Genomic DNA, 16,429 nt, shown 5'->3' with positions numbered 1-16,429 from the left:
GCGGGATGATGAGGCGGTTCCGCCGATCGCTCCGCCCCGCTGCCTCGGTCAGGCCTCGGCGGAGGGGACGAGGTGAGCGGCCGGTGCCCCGGGGCAGCGCGGGGGGCTCGGCTGTCTGCTTTGGGGACGGGGGGTGAGGGGGGGGGTTGGGAAGCGGGGCTCGGTGCCGTTTCGGGTGAACCTAATGAGGTTCAACACGGCAAAGTGCAAGGTTTTGCACTTGGGCTGGAAGAACCCCAGGCACCTGTACAGGCTGGGAGGAGTGGTCCTTGAGAGCAGCTCGGCTGAGAAAGACCTGGGGGTCCTGATGGACGAGAGACTCAACATGAGCCAGCAGTGCGCTCTGGCAGCCCGGAAAGCAAATGGGATCCTGGGCTCCATCAGGAGAGGGGTGGTCAGCAGGGACAGGGTGAATGTCCCTCTCTACTCGGCTCTTGTGAGGCCCCATCTGGAGTACTGTGTCCAGGTGTGGAGCCCTCAGTACAAGAAAGACACGGAGATTTTGGAAAGGGTCCAGAGGAGGGCCACAAAGATGATCAGGGGGCTGGAGCACCTCCCCTATGAGGACAGGCTGAGGGAGTTGGGTTTGTTCAGCTTGGAGAAGAGAAAGTTGCGGGGTGACCTCATTGCAGCCTTTCAGTACCTGAAGGGAACTTACTCCCAGGAGGGGAGTAAACTCTTCGAAAGGGCTGATAATAGCAGGACACGGGGAAATGGTTTTAAGTTAAAAGAGGGAAGATTTAGGTTGGATGTTAGGGGGAAGTTCTTCACTAGGAGAGTGGTTAGGCCCTGGAACAGGCTGCCCAGGGAGGTTGTGGATGCCCTGTCCTTGGAGGTGTTCAAGACCAGGTTGGACGGGGCCCTGGGCAACCTGATCTAGTAAAGGTGTATGTTTGGTGGCCCTGCGAGGCAGGGGGGTTGGAACTACATGATCCTTGGGGTCTCTTCCATCCCAAGCCATTCTAGGATTCCATGGTTCTATGACTATTGGATTGTTTTTGTCAAAAGAACAAATACAACTGACTTTCTACTCTCACTTTTTCAGATCAGTTTGCCTCATTATATTTTCCAGAAGTGAGGTGTAAACAGCAACAACAGTGTTGTCTGAGTGTACTTAAATTGTCTTCCAAAGTCGACTTGAGATGTCTAACTCCCAGCGCAGTGGTGTGATGTAGCAGTGTAAATGACAACTGTAGCTCCCATATAGTTTGGTCAGTGCTTCCACAAATACGAAGAGAATGAAGAAGCCTGTTTAATTCTTCACTACTTCTTTGTTTCTTATCCCAGAGAAGACAGCGTGACAACAGGTGTTCAGGTCTTATAATTTGCATGATCATGAGGAACGTAGCAATGTTGTTCACTTTAGGATGAGTGCAAGAGTTAGTTATGGAGTCCCAGGGTAAGTAGAAGAGGGAGATGCCAGTGTGAAAGGCTTGGGGCAAAGCTTTGTCCTTATATCTGTTGGATTTTGGCCTTTCACAAGCTGTTGTTCATACAGAAACTCATTCTCTTGTCATTTTGTGTACCGTTTTGATAAAATTTCTACTATAAATCAATTTTGGTTGTGGGTTCTTTTCTCTCCCTGCTCCCCAGTATGGTCTCAGTGTAACTGTTGGAAATCCTAGTGACTATTTACATAAAGATGATTTACTGTTAAATGCATTATTAGATAAGTTGCCCTTTATTTTTTTCCAAGTAATAGCTGTTGTAACAGGCTTGTTGGAGGGGCTGAATTTGATGTGAAAAGTCACAGTTCTTGTTAGCGTAGCTGATAACGTGTCTAGAAAACAGGCTGACTTTTGGGCACGTGGACTTTTTTTGGATCTGAAGTTGAGCGGTAATTTTCAAGCTAACATCTATGAGGTTTTGCAATAGAAATAAGCAGGTGAAAACTGCAAGTTGCTTCTTGTGGTGCAGCTGAGCTTAATATTGAATAAGAAGGATAAAAAACTCTTTGGTGAATTGCAGTACCACTTACACTTAGGACAAGGGGGAATGGTTTTTAAACTAAGACAGGGGAGGTTTAGGTTAGATATTAGGAGGTTTTTCACACAGAGGGTGGTGACACACTGGAACAGGCTGCCCAAGGAGGTTGTGGATGCCCCATCCCTGGAGGCATTCAAGGTCAGGCTGGATGTGGCTCTGGGCAGCCTGGTCTGGTGGTTGGTGACCCTGCACATAGCAGGGGGGTTGAAACTATATGATCACTGTGGTCCTTTTCAACCCAGGCCATTCTATGATTCTGTGATTTATCCTTGCTCTCTGATGTTTCAGCGGTCCTGTTAACTGTGCTTAATGGTGAGCTATCTGCAGTTCCGTTTTTTCCCCAAAATTCTTTGGATGTAAACTACACTCAAAATGTTTTGTCTCTTATTTCTAGGGTAACAACTCCAAGATGCTGAGGGGTACAAGGATCTCGTTCAGCTCCGTGAATTCCTCTCTCTCATCTCTGAAAAGCTGCCAGACTTACATAAATACTGGAATGGATATTGCTACCCACGTTGCCCTTGACCTGGTGGAAAATTTCAGTAAGTAATTCCTCTGAGTATATTCTTTTGTATTGCATCCTGAATTAATCCTGGGCCTGCATACTTTGATTTATTTATAATCATTTGTCTTCATTGTGGGAGCTGTTGCTCTTCTGGCTTTACTGAGTGTTTTCATTCCAGTCACCTAATTGTCTTCAATAACAAATTCAATGAGAATAGAATTACCAAGCAAACATTGTCCCAGCTTTTATAACACCCAAGACTAATTACATTCTGGTGCTCATTATCCAACTACTTTGTAAAAAATTCATTATTGCTGTACAAGATGCAGAAGACCTCTTAAGGTGAATAAAACCACTTTTCTTTCTAATACTGCTTCCTTGTGTGTGTTTTATTTAATGCTTAGGGCAAGACTTTAGAAATGCTAATGATTTGGAGTACAGAGCTTGAGACACTTGTTAGGGGATGCAGCTTTTTATAACGCTGTCTTGTTTCTCTGATGAGAGACAGGCTCTTCAAGGGTGCTTCAATTTGGACGTGTGCAAACTAGAGGACCTTCAATCTCTCATCTCTTGTAACGGTCTTGTCAGTGCTATTTCACAGTAGCAGATGTAGTTCAGAGCTATTTTTCAAAGACCGATATTGTCTATGAATACCTCCCATTTATCTCCTTAGATTTATGATAATGTCTTCAGTGGAGAGAAAGGAGAAGAAAAAAAAGGCAAAACTTTAAAGCTCCTAAACTCGAAAACCTGTTCTCATGAGTGTGGTATGAGAGTCCTCGAAGCAAATAATAGTCATTCATTAAAGTCTTGCATTTAACTGAACCAAGGTTTATGTACAGTCAGAATGAATGCTTCTTTGTCTAGTGTGATAGTTCTCTTTCCTTTTCATCCATGTTGCTATCAGAGACAATTGACGTGCTGTTTCCGAATGGAAACTTGTCTTAATGGGCAGCTGGGGATTCCCTGTGTAGTAAAACAGGTATAGCCAGTTCTGTACCTCTCTGCTTGTGCAGCCACTGTCTCTCCTGCTTTGCCATAAGCTTCATATTCACGGCGTTCACTTTTGGAGGGGTGAAAGGCAACTTAAGCTTCACAGTGCAGGTTTGCTCTGAAGGTCTGTGCATTATACTCCTAGTGAATTTCATTGTCTTTCTCTGTCATGCCGATTAGTCCCCATTTACAGTCTTGAAGTTATGTCGCCCAGGTCAATCAGGAACCAAAAGGGCTTTACTTAATACATTGTCTAGAGGTAAAATTACTCTTGATACAATTAATATGGTCATTGTTACTGTTGAATTATATCATGTGACTGGATAACAGCTTCTAGATCATAATGTTCATTTTATTTTAGCAAGGGTAGCATCCTTTAGAATCTATAATATATTTTAGGATTATATATAGGATTATAAAAGAAGTCCTTTTAACGTGCTGATATTGTTGAATATAGTCCATCCCATTCTATACAGTAAAGCTACTACAGACTTGTATTTGAAGTTTAAAAACTGTAGAGTTTAAACATGGTCTGATGTTACGATGTTAACTTTCCACTTACAGTAATTGTCTTCTTCACTCCTTTTCATAGCTGATTTATGTGCATGTGAACATGGAACAAGCAAATAAGCAAAGCTCCCTCACTTCTCTTTTACAAGGTTTGACTTTTACTCCCTTGACTTTGTAAAGGTCATCTTCATCTCCTCTTGGGCTTCGTTTCCTTTTGTTTATACAGTGCCATCAGGAAATCCACAAAGTTGCTGTATCATGACATACACCATACACACTGTGGTGTTTGGGATATTGTTTCTGGGTTTTATTTTTTGTGTGTGGGGGGGTTGTTTTTGAGTTAGCATCATCTGGTCTGCTGAACTTGGCTGCTAAGCTCTTATGTCCAGCTAATTGATATGTTTCAAGTCCTATCTCCATAAAATTGTAACCCCCCTGTCCTGCTTAGCTTTCATCTTTTGAGGCTAAGTGTTCATTTAATTTCTGCATTCTCGTTCCTATCCTGTTTGCAGTTTAATTTCCAGCTTCTGACAGGTTTCCTTGCTAGGCTTTGTAGTAGCAAAGAATTCTGTTGTGATTATTATTTTATTTTAGAAGCACTGTTGCTGTGAAGGTACCTTGTTCCTTTGGAACTTCACCTTACACGGCTACTTTTTGGGGGTAGCACTGGGCTAAAATTGTCTTAGGAAGGTGAGAGAAGTTGAATTTCCATGTGAAGGCACGCAAAGTTTGTGCAGCAACTGATAGCTGTTTCTTCTCTCAATTGCTACTGTCCAAGAGCCTGATTCTGAAATCATTTACTGGTAAGAGTACTTATAAAGCAGCCACATGACTGCTCAAGTGGAGTGTAAGTCAGAGCTCACTAGAGGGCAGGCGAAGATAGGAAGTAAGCAGCCCTGCTATTAAAATTCCAAAAAACACTGGAAAGAAACTCTTTTCTTTACCTCTCTGTTGATCTGGCCACGATCCCTGAGTAGCCTCAAGCTGTCTCCGGTTAAACCATCCAGATAACAAAGAACTCTTCTTACAATGGTTATGGAAGCTATAAAAACCTCTCAGAACAATTGTGAACTTAAGCTATTTACACAGATGGTGCTAGTGTTAGACAGAATAAAGAGGGAGTAGATCTGCTTCTTAGGTCATGAAGCCCAGAGGGCTGCTGATAGGAAGAGGTGCCAACTTGTGGGCAAGAATTGGCTCCGGATATTCCATGATTTTTAGTATCCTACAGTAACCTTTCTTCAGAGGATCTCAGATGCTTTGCAAACACGGGCAAAGCCTCTCAGCTATGGGGGAGGTCAATAATGGTTACAAGGATTACTCTGCCACTGCTAAAGTGAAAATCTTTTGGGTGAATAAAGGCTGCTATGTAGAAACATTGAAACTTTAATAATCCAGAAGGGAATTGAAAAGAGCAGGAAAAAAAAAAAAAAAAAAAAGCCCAACTAGAAAATATAGAGAAAAGCTTTGAGTTGGACATCAGGGACATCAGATTGAAATTGCTAACTTGTGGATAAATACAATGGATTTTTCATGCCTTTTATGTTGATGTGGGCTTTGAAAGTTTCAGAACAAAATCAAGCACTGAGTTTTCATTTGAATAGAGATTTCCTTTGGAGAATTCCACCTATTGAAATGAAACTATCCTTTCTCTTGGCATCATATTTCCCTTTAGGAAGCTGCCATCTTCCTTCCTACTGACTCACTTCAGTCCTTTTGAATTGGATTTTATCTGTTTCTGGATGAAGGTGGCATGGCTGCAATCCAGCGCGCATACTGATGCTCTGTTGCTGTAGTTGAACTTAGTCTCAAAGATGTAATAAAAGCTGCAGTAAATATCAGTGTGAGAAATCTAGAAAAGCGAGGGAATCAGTTTAACTGATAGAAGTAACAGCTGAAATGACCTTGAAGATAGAAAGATTTGTAGCATTTCATCATGTTTCTGCATTTTGAAATGTGGGAGGGAAAGTACCAGTCAATCTATTCCTCTGCAGACTGAGATTAATTAATTTTCCTTCTTTCTGCAGAATATTAGTCCTAATAAAAACAATGTTTACCCATTTCACAGGACTATTGGAAGGATTTAATACCCCAAATTGCTAAATAGAGTCAGTCATCTCATTCATACGATTGTCTTGACATCTGCTTGCTGTCTACAGTAGTAAGTTTAAAGTGACTTCTGTCCGTGTAAGCATTTATATTGTCTAAAGATCATATTTTTCTCCCCTTTATTTTTTCCTTTTCAAAAATAACATTGTGTTATGCAAATGTTTTTAAATGCTACTACATAAACGCCATGTAAGCAGTGAAATGGGCTGCACAGGGTTGGTTTGAGCATGTCATCTCTGTACTCAAAATGCTTTTGGTTGTTCTGTGGTCCAGTCCAGCAAAACACTGAGGAAAAGATGACATCTAAATTCTTAAGTGAGCCTCCAAATTTCAGAGCGATCTGCGTATTTTAAAGCTTAAGAACATTCTAATATCCCTTGGGAACTTGAAGGTGGCACTATATGCATTTGCATCTGATTTCTAACAAAATCATCTAGCTTCTATAATTGATGTATTTCTAAATGTAACCTCAGTCTCTTGTTTGAGCTTTAGTAACGCGACTGAAAAAAGAGCCCCTGCGCACTGAGGACGGCTATTTGCACTGCTCGCTTCACTTCTGTAAATGGCTCAACTGTCTTCACCTAAACTCAGAATCTTCTGTAGAGGTAGAAATACTGGATATATAGAAATATAAGGCTATGACTTTGTCTTTTTGAATTGGCATAACGTGCCGTATGTATTGGCTGATGTGCTCATATATGTGCTCACATATAAGTGGGCCGTCACAGAGACAGGTATCCATTCCCAGTTCTGCTTGGAGGATTTGGATGTGAATTCTGCCATTTTGCTGTGGATGCTGTTTTATCTGTCTCTTTAAAAGAACCTTATCAATAATATGGGACCATGAAGTATGCAGAGTTATAGGTATCAGAAGAAAGACAACTAATTCATCGTCATCTCCTGGCTTTCTGCCCAGCACTTGGCTATTTAAATGGGTAATTGGGGGGTAATTGCTTTTGTCTCTGGTCTGGAGCCAAAGTCTTATGGAACTGAAAGGAATGGCCAAAACAAATTGGGAAATAATTGGAGGGACAGGAGACTATGATAACTATGGGCAAGATGATAAATATAGATAAGCATAGTGTCTAAAAAGCATTTTGAAGCATTAGCAAGTAAGGTTTTGCCTAATGATATGAATGGATTTTCAAGTAGACAGCAAGGTAATTCCTTAATGTCTAGAACTTTCTTCCAACTACATATTGCATTCCCATGGTAAAATGCTGAGGCCCTGGACTGTAGAATAAGTGGGTGCAAAGCAGTTATTCCACCTGAACTCGAATTTACTTAGAAGGAAAAGAATGAGCTCCTTTTTTTTTTTCCCACTCAAAAACTTGCTTTAAGATGTCATGGCCAGCTGCTCATGTGGCTGCCTGCCATCTGTCTAACACAGCACTGATCTTCCTGTCACAGCGTCAGCATCTACGTGAGAGCTCCTCACCCCCATCCCCTCTGCTCTCTTTTCTTCACACTTTGAAGGATCTTCCTGCTCACTGCTCTGTACAGGGCAGCCCTGTGGGACTTCCAGAGTCAATGATAGTATGCTGTGGCATGTGCCCTGGATTAAGTTAGCCCTTTGCAGCTCTGGCTCTTTCTTCCTGCTTGTCTGCTCTGTTTCCTATTGCATAACTTGCTCCCTCTGCCAGAACAGCTTCCCTCAGCCCTGGCTGCTCATCCCATTTCCCTGTTTCCCTTTGCTTTCTGTGTACTTTAGTGTGCAATGGCCTCCTTTTACTGACCGCTTTCTGTTCATCAAAGATCTACTTGTGTCTTGATTCCTGCTAAATACTAGTCTGAAAGTAGTTGGTAATGTAGGATCTTTTAAATGTGGGTTTAGATCTGTGAGATTTCCTACAGTACTTCAGTTTCTCTTGTTGCTGTCTTCAAGTGGTAAACAGGAATCACTCCAAACACTGCTGACCCTTGTTGGTGCATGAAGAAGCATAGAGAATACAGACATGCATGTCAGCCTAGCATTGTGAAATTACTGGCAGCCTTTTAATAGGTAGCTGATTCATAATGTTCTATGGAACATTCACTATTTTTACATGCTGTGTCTTCCAAAGATGCTGCAGCCTCCTGTAACAGAGAGACTCGAAGATCAGAAGTTCGTTCATCACTGAGAGCAGGGATCGTTTCTGTGGGGATTTCTCTATCTTTACCCTGAACCTTCTGCTTGGAATAGTGTGAATTCCGTAATAAAGATGGAATGCCTGCCTGTGTTTAATTACATAACAATTTGGTTCAGCTGTATCCTTTGTCCCTTTTTTTCTAGCTTGTTTTCCATTGAAAATTCTCACATGCAGTGACTCTTGCAGTGTCATAATGAGTCTTAACATTCTAGAAGTTCTTGTGTATGAAGTGACTGTGATGTGTTTGTGTTGGGATCCAGAAGTGATACTTGTGCTCCTAAAATTCTCCTGCACTGTTAGTTTCCGTGGTGATAGAGATCATTCATAAAAATAAGCAAACCAAGGTACGTGTCCTTAGAAAAGGCTACAGTTTATTGACTAGAATGGCAATTCACAATCTGCTTGATTAGGAGGTGACATGAAGGTCTGCTGAATGAGGAAATGAGCAGGACTAAACTTTGACTTGTTATCCTATCTGTCCTTGGCCTGGGAAGATAAGCTGTGATATGGTGTTTTCTCCTACATCCTACCTGTGCATGTGAATTGTGCTTTTGTCAGACTGCAATCTGCCTGTGGCCTTGTCATGGACAAAACTTTGCTCTGTGTTCTAGGGACTGTGCGTGAGAAATCAGGTCTTGTTTTTCTCTTGCAAGCTGCCATACATGCCCATACATCTGTTAAGACGCTCCTGGGAAGGAAATAGCAAACAATGTTATATACTGTGCAGGAGCAGTATTAGAACTGAGCAGTCCATTACATCTTTATGGATGCAGAGCAGCAATCTTACCTGGGTTTCAAATCCTCAGGAGCATACTTCAGTGTGTCAGAATTTACTTTGTCTTTAGGCCTGAGGAAATTCTGAGGAAGGGCTGTGGGATGTTTTTTTTTCTTCGTGGAGAATGTAGCTGCAGTCTGACAAAGTCCATCCTGGAGATTAATGGCTTTTCACTGCCAATTGCTTCAAAGCAAATCTTTTCTAGCTCTGTGAGAAAGTATGGTAGAAAATGGAGACTCGTGATCCATTAAGTTGAGCAACCTTCAGTGCGAGCCTCTACCAGAGGCTTCAATGGAAGCTGTAAGAATTCCCCCACTGCAGAAAGCTGTTCCTCGGGGAAGTTTCTGACCTGGGGCATTTATCTTCCAGAAGCTGTTTGTTAACTAGTCTGCCTCATTGTTACACCAGTGTCTGTGGTACTAATTGGGAGCAAGAACAACACGGGCACTGAAATGGCTCCTTTTTTTCTCTTGGGAAGGTTTTTTTCACTGTTGTTTAAGGTAAAATTGTATTTCTTGGGGTATTTGAGATAATGCTGTATGGTTTTTCTTTCCTTCAAATCTTTCTCTGAAAATTCATCCTGTAGGAAATATGTGTCCCATGTTACGTTGTGCTCTGTGGACTGTTTTGTATATATATAACCTTTCAACCAGCAGTAAGGAAGATATTTGTGTTTTATTGAAGGTAAATTGTGTCACATATTGAAGTATTTCTTCTTCAAGCAATTTTATTGCTTGGAAACTGAAAGGACTGGCTGGGTTTTTGTATAGTAAGATTAAAAAATAAGTACATTTTATGCATTATGTCCTTCAGTCAGTGCCAATATTCTGAGAAGAGAATATGGGTTCTTTTCTTTTTAACTTACTTTTGTGCCTCAGTCATTGCAGTGGAAAAATGACTTGCAGCATTTATAGGCAGTGCTGATGATCCCATTGCTAGAACACAGTTTGGCTCTGAAGGCTGTTCTGCAAAAAAGCTGTGTGAAAAATGTGAATTTAGAAATACCCCTTTGCTCCAAAACCTGGAAAAATATGATTTGTAATGAAAGATTTGAGCTGTTGTATATTTACCCTAAAACCACCCTGACCATAGTCTGTAATCTTACAGAGTGGGAAGAAATATATGGGCTTGTTATGATTTCCTGGCTGGAGTTTTTACTGTAAAAAGAATGCAGTGCGGTGAGGGGAAGGTGGCTGTGTTAAGCAGCAAGCTCCTGTCTCGTTACCTCTTGTTGCCTATTCTGTACTCTAGAAACTGAACGCATCCACACATCTTTGTCTTAACTTTTTCTCGAAGGAAATAAAAACCATTAGGTGGCAGCAAAGGCTTTCCTGAGCCCCTCCTGTTACTCGTTCACCTGCTGTGGTAGCTGTGGCTCTGCAGGACCTCATTCCTTCAGTGGGTTTAGAGGTGTTGGTGCTGTATCATCATGCTCTTGCATTTGGTAACGCTAAGATATAAATGGAGGATGAAGGTTAAGAGTGGACAAAGATAATTAGTATTATCAGATCACAAATTTTTAAGGCTGTTTGAGACCAACGTGAACTACCAGTCTGAGTTCCTGCATAGCACAGATCTTTGCATTTTATCCAATTGTTCTTGCGTGAAGCTGGTATGCTGTGGTGGACTAGTGAGCATTGCTCAGAGTGAAATCTAGTCTCGATTTAAAGCTAGCTGGGTAACTGTCCTCAGCTCATCCCTATGGAGCTGTGTTATGCTGGCAGCTTGCACCTGAGCAGAAGGTCTTGCCTGGGACACTCTTATTTTAGTCAGAAAACTGCAATTTTTAATTCTCAGGTTTCAGCAGGTGGTTTTCTAGAGGTGTCTGTTTTCAAGTACATACACGCACATGTATATATTAGGTTTGTACCTTCTTTTCACGTGAATTTCTTAACAGGGTGAGTAATTTTCTCCCCCAAAGGTCACAATGAGTTTGGAGTTACCTGGCTGGTTACCTCATGTACCCGTAGTCACTATAAATTTCTCTGTGTCTTAGACCCCATAAATTCTCAGGAGTTTGCAGGATAGATCGTAAGTGGGATTTAAATGCTGTATAGACCTTTCTGCAGACCCTCTGCCCACCAGTGATGTTAACCTTGAGAGAATGAGCGAGTTTACTGCTGTAAGTTATATGCTTGAAATTGCTGGGTGAGGTTCTTTGGCCTCTACTATGCATGAGATCAGAATAGATGATCCTAATGGTCTGTTCCAGCTTCAAAATAGTATGAAATACTGGAGAGGTCTTGTGTGGGCTCCTTAGCACAAAGATAAATCAGCCTCTTTGAACAAAAGCCAGAGAGGAATATTTTATCTGAATAATTTACTGTATGAAAATATTCTCTGTAGTATATTAATCTGTCATTTTCTTATCAGCATATTTCTGCCACTGAAATATGGCAATAAGAAAATACAGCTAGATTCTTTTTCAATGTAGAGGCATACAGTATATATAGAAAATAGTGTGGGCTTTGAAAAACCCACTCTGAAAGCACTATAATTTGTATCAGTTTGAGTAGATCCGAATTTTATTTTCAGTGATCTAATTGTCTGCCTAATTAACTAGGCAGGGCGGAAGAACCCATGAGAGTTTCAATACGTATGTATATATATACATATATATATATGTGTGTGTGTGTGGTTATCTACATTCAACAGGATCAAGTAAATAAATTGTATTTCTATTTTCTTGATTCTGTCATTAGGGAAAGGTTTATCTAAGTTAAAAGTAAGCTTCATGCTGATGTGTTCTCAGTGTTCGGTCAAAGCACTAAGAAAGCCCTATCATAGACATGAACTTTCTGCATCTACCATCCTGATCCCCTACCAAGAGTCCATGGGCACTAACCCCTGTTTTTCTTTTTTCTTTTCCTTTCTTTTTGCTCATTTCTTCTAGAATTGAAGAACTCGTGGCTGTGTTTTATAAACTTGCTTTTCTGATAGCCAGAAATAATTTTTCTATCAGCTCAGGTAGAATTAATTAGGAGGATTTTTAATACTTTCAGATAAAAATAATTCATAAGAGAAAACTTAAAATTTGACTCAAATTCGGGTTCTATGACACATTTCCATTTACACCAGTGTTTTGTAGCACACTGACATTCTACTGAAGAATGATTATAATATGCACTGATGAAATCTGAAGAATTTAAATGGGAATGTGTGCTTCATCAGTCAGAATCGCACACAGGACTTGCATTTTTCTTACGATTGTTGTCAGTGAGACCTCTGAAAAATGTCAGCCTTTGTAGGACAGGCAGAAGTTGTTTGTCTGAACTGCAGGTTTAGAATATTTTTTTATTATAACTTTGATAGATTTTTTTTGTTTCCCTTCTTGTCTTTCCATTTCTCTCAAGAACAAGGAGCTCATAATAGCATTGTATGAAAGAGGCAAAACAACTGTGATGCTCCAAGTCTGATTTTGCTGAGGCCTTGAGGCTGGGAACAACTGCGCTCTCAGACCGGTGTTGCTACTGTGTGGCCCCGGGTATGTCATTCAAGTTCACCAGGCATCAGTTTCTCTTTTTAATAAGAGTTGTCAGGAGTGTTTTGAGACGTATTCATGTCTGAATATAGCATACGCTTGTGTAGATATTCACTTCTGTTGTTCCTTCTGTCTTGTATGCCTGTGAAAATCATGTTGCAAGAATCTAGAATTTCAGTTGTCTGTGATGGGGGCAGGTGGTTGGAAAAGGTGGGAGTTAGGTAGCCACCGAAGATTATGTTTGCAAAGGGGAAAAGGACAGCAGAGGCCAACAGCCTAGCAGAGATGTCATCTGTTTTTTTGTGTGAATTAACAAATCAGAGGTATCATATATTCAATATTGCATCTCTGAACCGTGCGTAGGAGACTAAGATTTGCACTTACGTGAGTTTTTTGAGTGGATCCTTCAGACATGCCTGTGGGTGGACTGCCTGACCTTTTATTAGGGGGTCAATAAATAATACAGTGTGAAGAGACAAAGTATTACACTGATTCAAAAATATGCTACTGAAACTGTTTATGGAAAAGCAAACAAAGAGACAACCAACTTCTAAAGCCTGGTGGCCCAGGAAAAAGTCAGCTGAAGTGAGAAACAATCTGTCTTGTTTCTGCATATGTTGTTGAACTCTGGATGACAGAGAAACTTGTAATTCTGCATTATCTTTGTTTCAGTTTTCAGCTACTGAACTATGGCTTTGTTTGCTAACCAGATCTGACTGCATTAAGAAACCTTCAGGATGGTAATGATTGGTCATGAGCATGACACCGTTAGCATCACTTACTGAAACTAGCCATGTTGGCATTCTTAATGTAAGTTATGCTTTCCAGCCACTGACAAATCTGTGTTGCTCTTTCTTTTAAATACCAAAAGAGCTTCTTGAGGAAAAATGCAATTAGCAGGATTTAGTCTTGTTTATGTAGAAAGACCCTGAATTATAAATGATGTGCCACATAAAGATAAGAACACATCTGCAAAGTTGTCAGTGAATTTGTACAAGGAACAGTCTCTGTACCTCTCCTTCAAACACTGAACAAATGTTTGTCATTCATCACGGGCTTCGTAAGGCACAACTTTCTGTGCAGGACACATAGCAATAGCCAGATAGTCTGCCATCGTTCATGCTGTTGACCCAGATGCAGATTTAGCCAGTGTTTGTGTTAGGTTGATTCCAAAACTGTGCAGTACACAGCAGTTACTATTCATGACTAGTGAGCTTATGTCTTAATTTTGTTGCTGGTTCAGGTTTTTGTGTGTATTAATGGACCTTTATTCCAATAATACCAGTAAGAAGGTGGCCATGAACCATTATATAGGAGGATGTGAGAAAGCAGGAGGTGACCCCAAGGATTGTGATCACCAGGGAGATACCACTTGCTAGTGAAAGAATCTAAAGCTGGCTAGTGAAAAAGGAGCATTGATGGGAAAACTGACTGCAGAGGGAGAGGAGCAAGCAGTAAAGAACTGTATCATGAAGTGAGGTAAGAAATAAGAAAGCCACAGGAGAAGGTTTGAGCAGGACAGTACGCTGATTGTGCTCTAGGTGACAGGATTTTTAAATGCTTTCCTCATGAAGTTTCTCATATAAGCAACTTGTGTAGTTTCCACAAAGCCCTCATGCTTTTGCAAAATAGGAAGAGTAGTCTGGCATATAAATTGTAGGAGAACAGGTTCGTATAGCTGCAAATGAATCACAGAATGGCTGAGTTGGAAGCGGCTTCTGGAGGTCCTCTGGCCCAGCCCCTACTCAAGGAGAGACACCCAGAGCAGGGTGCCCAGGAACATTCAGCTCTTGAATGAGAAGACACATTTGGTCTTTTGATCAGTCCGGATTTAACTTACTGAGGATATATGTGTGAACCACCTTGATTTTCTGACACTATCAACAAATGCTATAGTGTTCTGTAACAGCATGTGCTGTGGTGTTCCGTAGAAAGTAACAATCTCAAACTGCTCCATAAATTACATATAATGAACTTTCTTATTAAAAAAGGCTTAACAAAAGGAGCCAGCTGGCTTAAGGAGAAGGTGGCAGATGAAAAAGAACACAACTCAAAGAAGTGTTCACACATTAAGGAAGTATTTTAACAGGCTTTCCCCAGACTGTAAGTGGGAATGGAATTATACATTGCATGTAAATGTCAAGTGACAATAATATCTTGTGAGTTAAATCAACCTTGCAAACTCTTTCCTATTTTTTTAAAGTAGATGAATAAAGTTTAACTTGTGATTTCCTTACTAATCATCTTAGTAAGCAGTGGGTGAGTAGACTTCTTCTATATGGGTAGATTAATGTGACATTTCCACAAGACTTTTTCTTTAAAGTTTATTACTTGTGGGTGTGGATCTAATTCACAGCTGCTTTTGGAGTGAATGAGGTGTGCCATCACTCATTCAAATTCTGTATTTCTTCAGTATTTTTAGACTCATCTTTTATCTGTTCTTCATTGGAGGTGTATAGTCTACCCCAGGGTCTCAAGGTAATCTGTTATTTATAAGTGAGTCTGAACATACCTGTCACTGAACATACCTACTTCAGTGCACAGGCTTCACCCAGTCACTTTCATAGAAGACCAAATTCAAAAGTTAATCAATATAAGGGTGAGAGGAACTTCTCAGAACTAACACATTTCAGCCACGGAAATCTCAAGCATAGCTATATGGTTCTGGATTTGATTATTTTGTAAGCCCGATGTCTCATAGCTATGTGATAGTTTTCCAATTCTGTTTAAGTATTGAACAGAGGCAGCCTTCCTGTGTCTGGTTACTGAACATTTCCACGGTCAGTCTCCATTTAAATTCCTATTAAATACAAAACAAAACAAAAACCCAGACCACACCCCCTTAAATGCCATTAGACTCAACAAAGTCATTGCTTTTCTGTGAACTAACAGGGTTGCCTAAAAAGAAAATACTGAGAGATCATGATCTGTGGTGTACTTTAAGCCATGAAACAAATTCCTGTTTCAGAATCATTGCGCTTATGTTAGAGACCTGCGCAATACAGAATTGTATTGTTCTATTTTAGCCCAGAGGTGTGCATTTCCCTTATGTTAACAAAGCAGCAGGTCCTCATAGCACAAGAAATTCTTGCATGAAGTTAGTGAAAAATGAAATTCTAGCAATGGAAGGATTTTGCTTTGTCACTTGCAAGCAACAGAATGAATGCCACATACCTATGATTCATGCCTGAAAAGGGAGATCTGCCAGAAGAGATTCACAGAAGAGGTTTAAGCAAAAGAAGCCTGCTAGAGGCAAAATGAAGTGCTGGTTTTCACTATGCACAGAGTTTGTGACCATACTTTGCCTTTTCAGTGTAAGAAGATTAGGTTGTGGGTTGTTTTTTCGCTGATTTCTTTTTCTTTCTTGTCTAAGTCATGTTGAGACTCCCAAAGCCCTCGCTTTGATGTTGCTGCATGTTTAGCACTTCAGGGGTACCGTATCAGTGTGTGGCGCATGCTGAGTTGCATGGTGTTGGAATCATCTCTTGACCTTTGCTTATGTGAGACACTGGTGTTCTAAGCTCCTGTAGTCCAACCTTGTTGGTGTCCTGTTATCAACAGAAACAAGGAAATCCCCCAAACACGTGAATATATTGACGTGTCAGCCAGCTTTGGAGAGGGTACTGGTTTCTATTTCTATCAAACTTCCCAAGAAATGGTCGTTTCTGAAAGTCTAATAGACCAGTCCTTCTGATATTAAAAACAAACCTTTCTAGTTCTAGTTGTAGATTATGAAACTGATTTACCTCTTGTTCATTCCACGGAATCACAGAATGACCCGGGTTGGAAGGGACCTCAAGGATCATGTAGTTCCAACCCCCCTGCCTGGCAGGGCCACCAAACATACACATTTACTAGATCAGGTTGCCCAGGGCCCCGTCCAACCTGGTCTTGAACACCTCCAAGGACGGGGCATCCACAACCTCCCTGGGCAGCCTGTT

The 16,429-nt window shown here is 40.9% G+C and overlaps 1 protein-coding gene across 4 annotated transcripts in view; it reads left to right on the top strand.

Moving 5' to 3' along the window:
• The first annotated feature begins 35 nt into the window (after positions 1–35).
• NSMCE2 (NSE2 SUMO ligase component of SMC5/6 complex) overlaps positions 36–16,429 on the top strand; it is a 117,790-nt gene continuing 101,396 nt past the window's right edge. For all 4 annotated transcript variants that reach the window (XM_085539313.1, XM_085539311.1, XM_015856275.2 and 1 more), the window contains exons 1-2: positions 36–72; positions 2,381–2,528. Coding sequence is in view for 3 of the 4 variants with exons in the window: in XM_085539311.1 (XP_085395437.1) it covers positions 2,396–2,528 (133 nt within the window). In the remaining variant the exon portion in view is untranslated. The remainder of the gene's footprint in view (positions 73–2,380; positions 2,529–16,429) is intronic.

The sequence above is a fragment of the Coturnix japonica genome, chromosome 2, assembly GCF_054131305.1.
Source record: "Coturnix japonica strain WE chromosome 2, WE-NBRP24, whole genome shotgun sequence".
Taxonomy (NCBI): Eukaryota; Metazoa; Chordata; class Aves; order Galliformes; family Phasianidae; genus Coturnix; species Coturnix japonica.
This window is presented reverse-complemented; position numbering and strand designations above follow the sequence as displayed.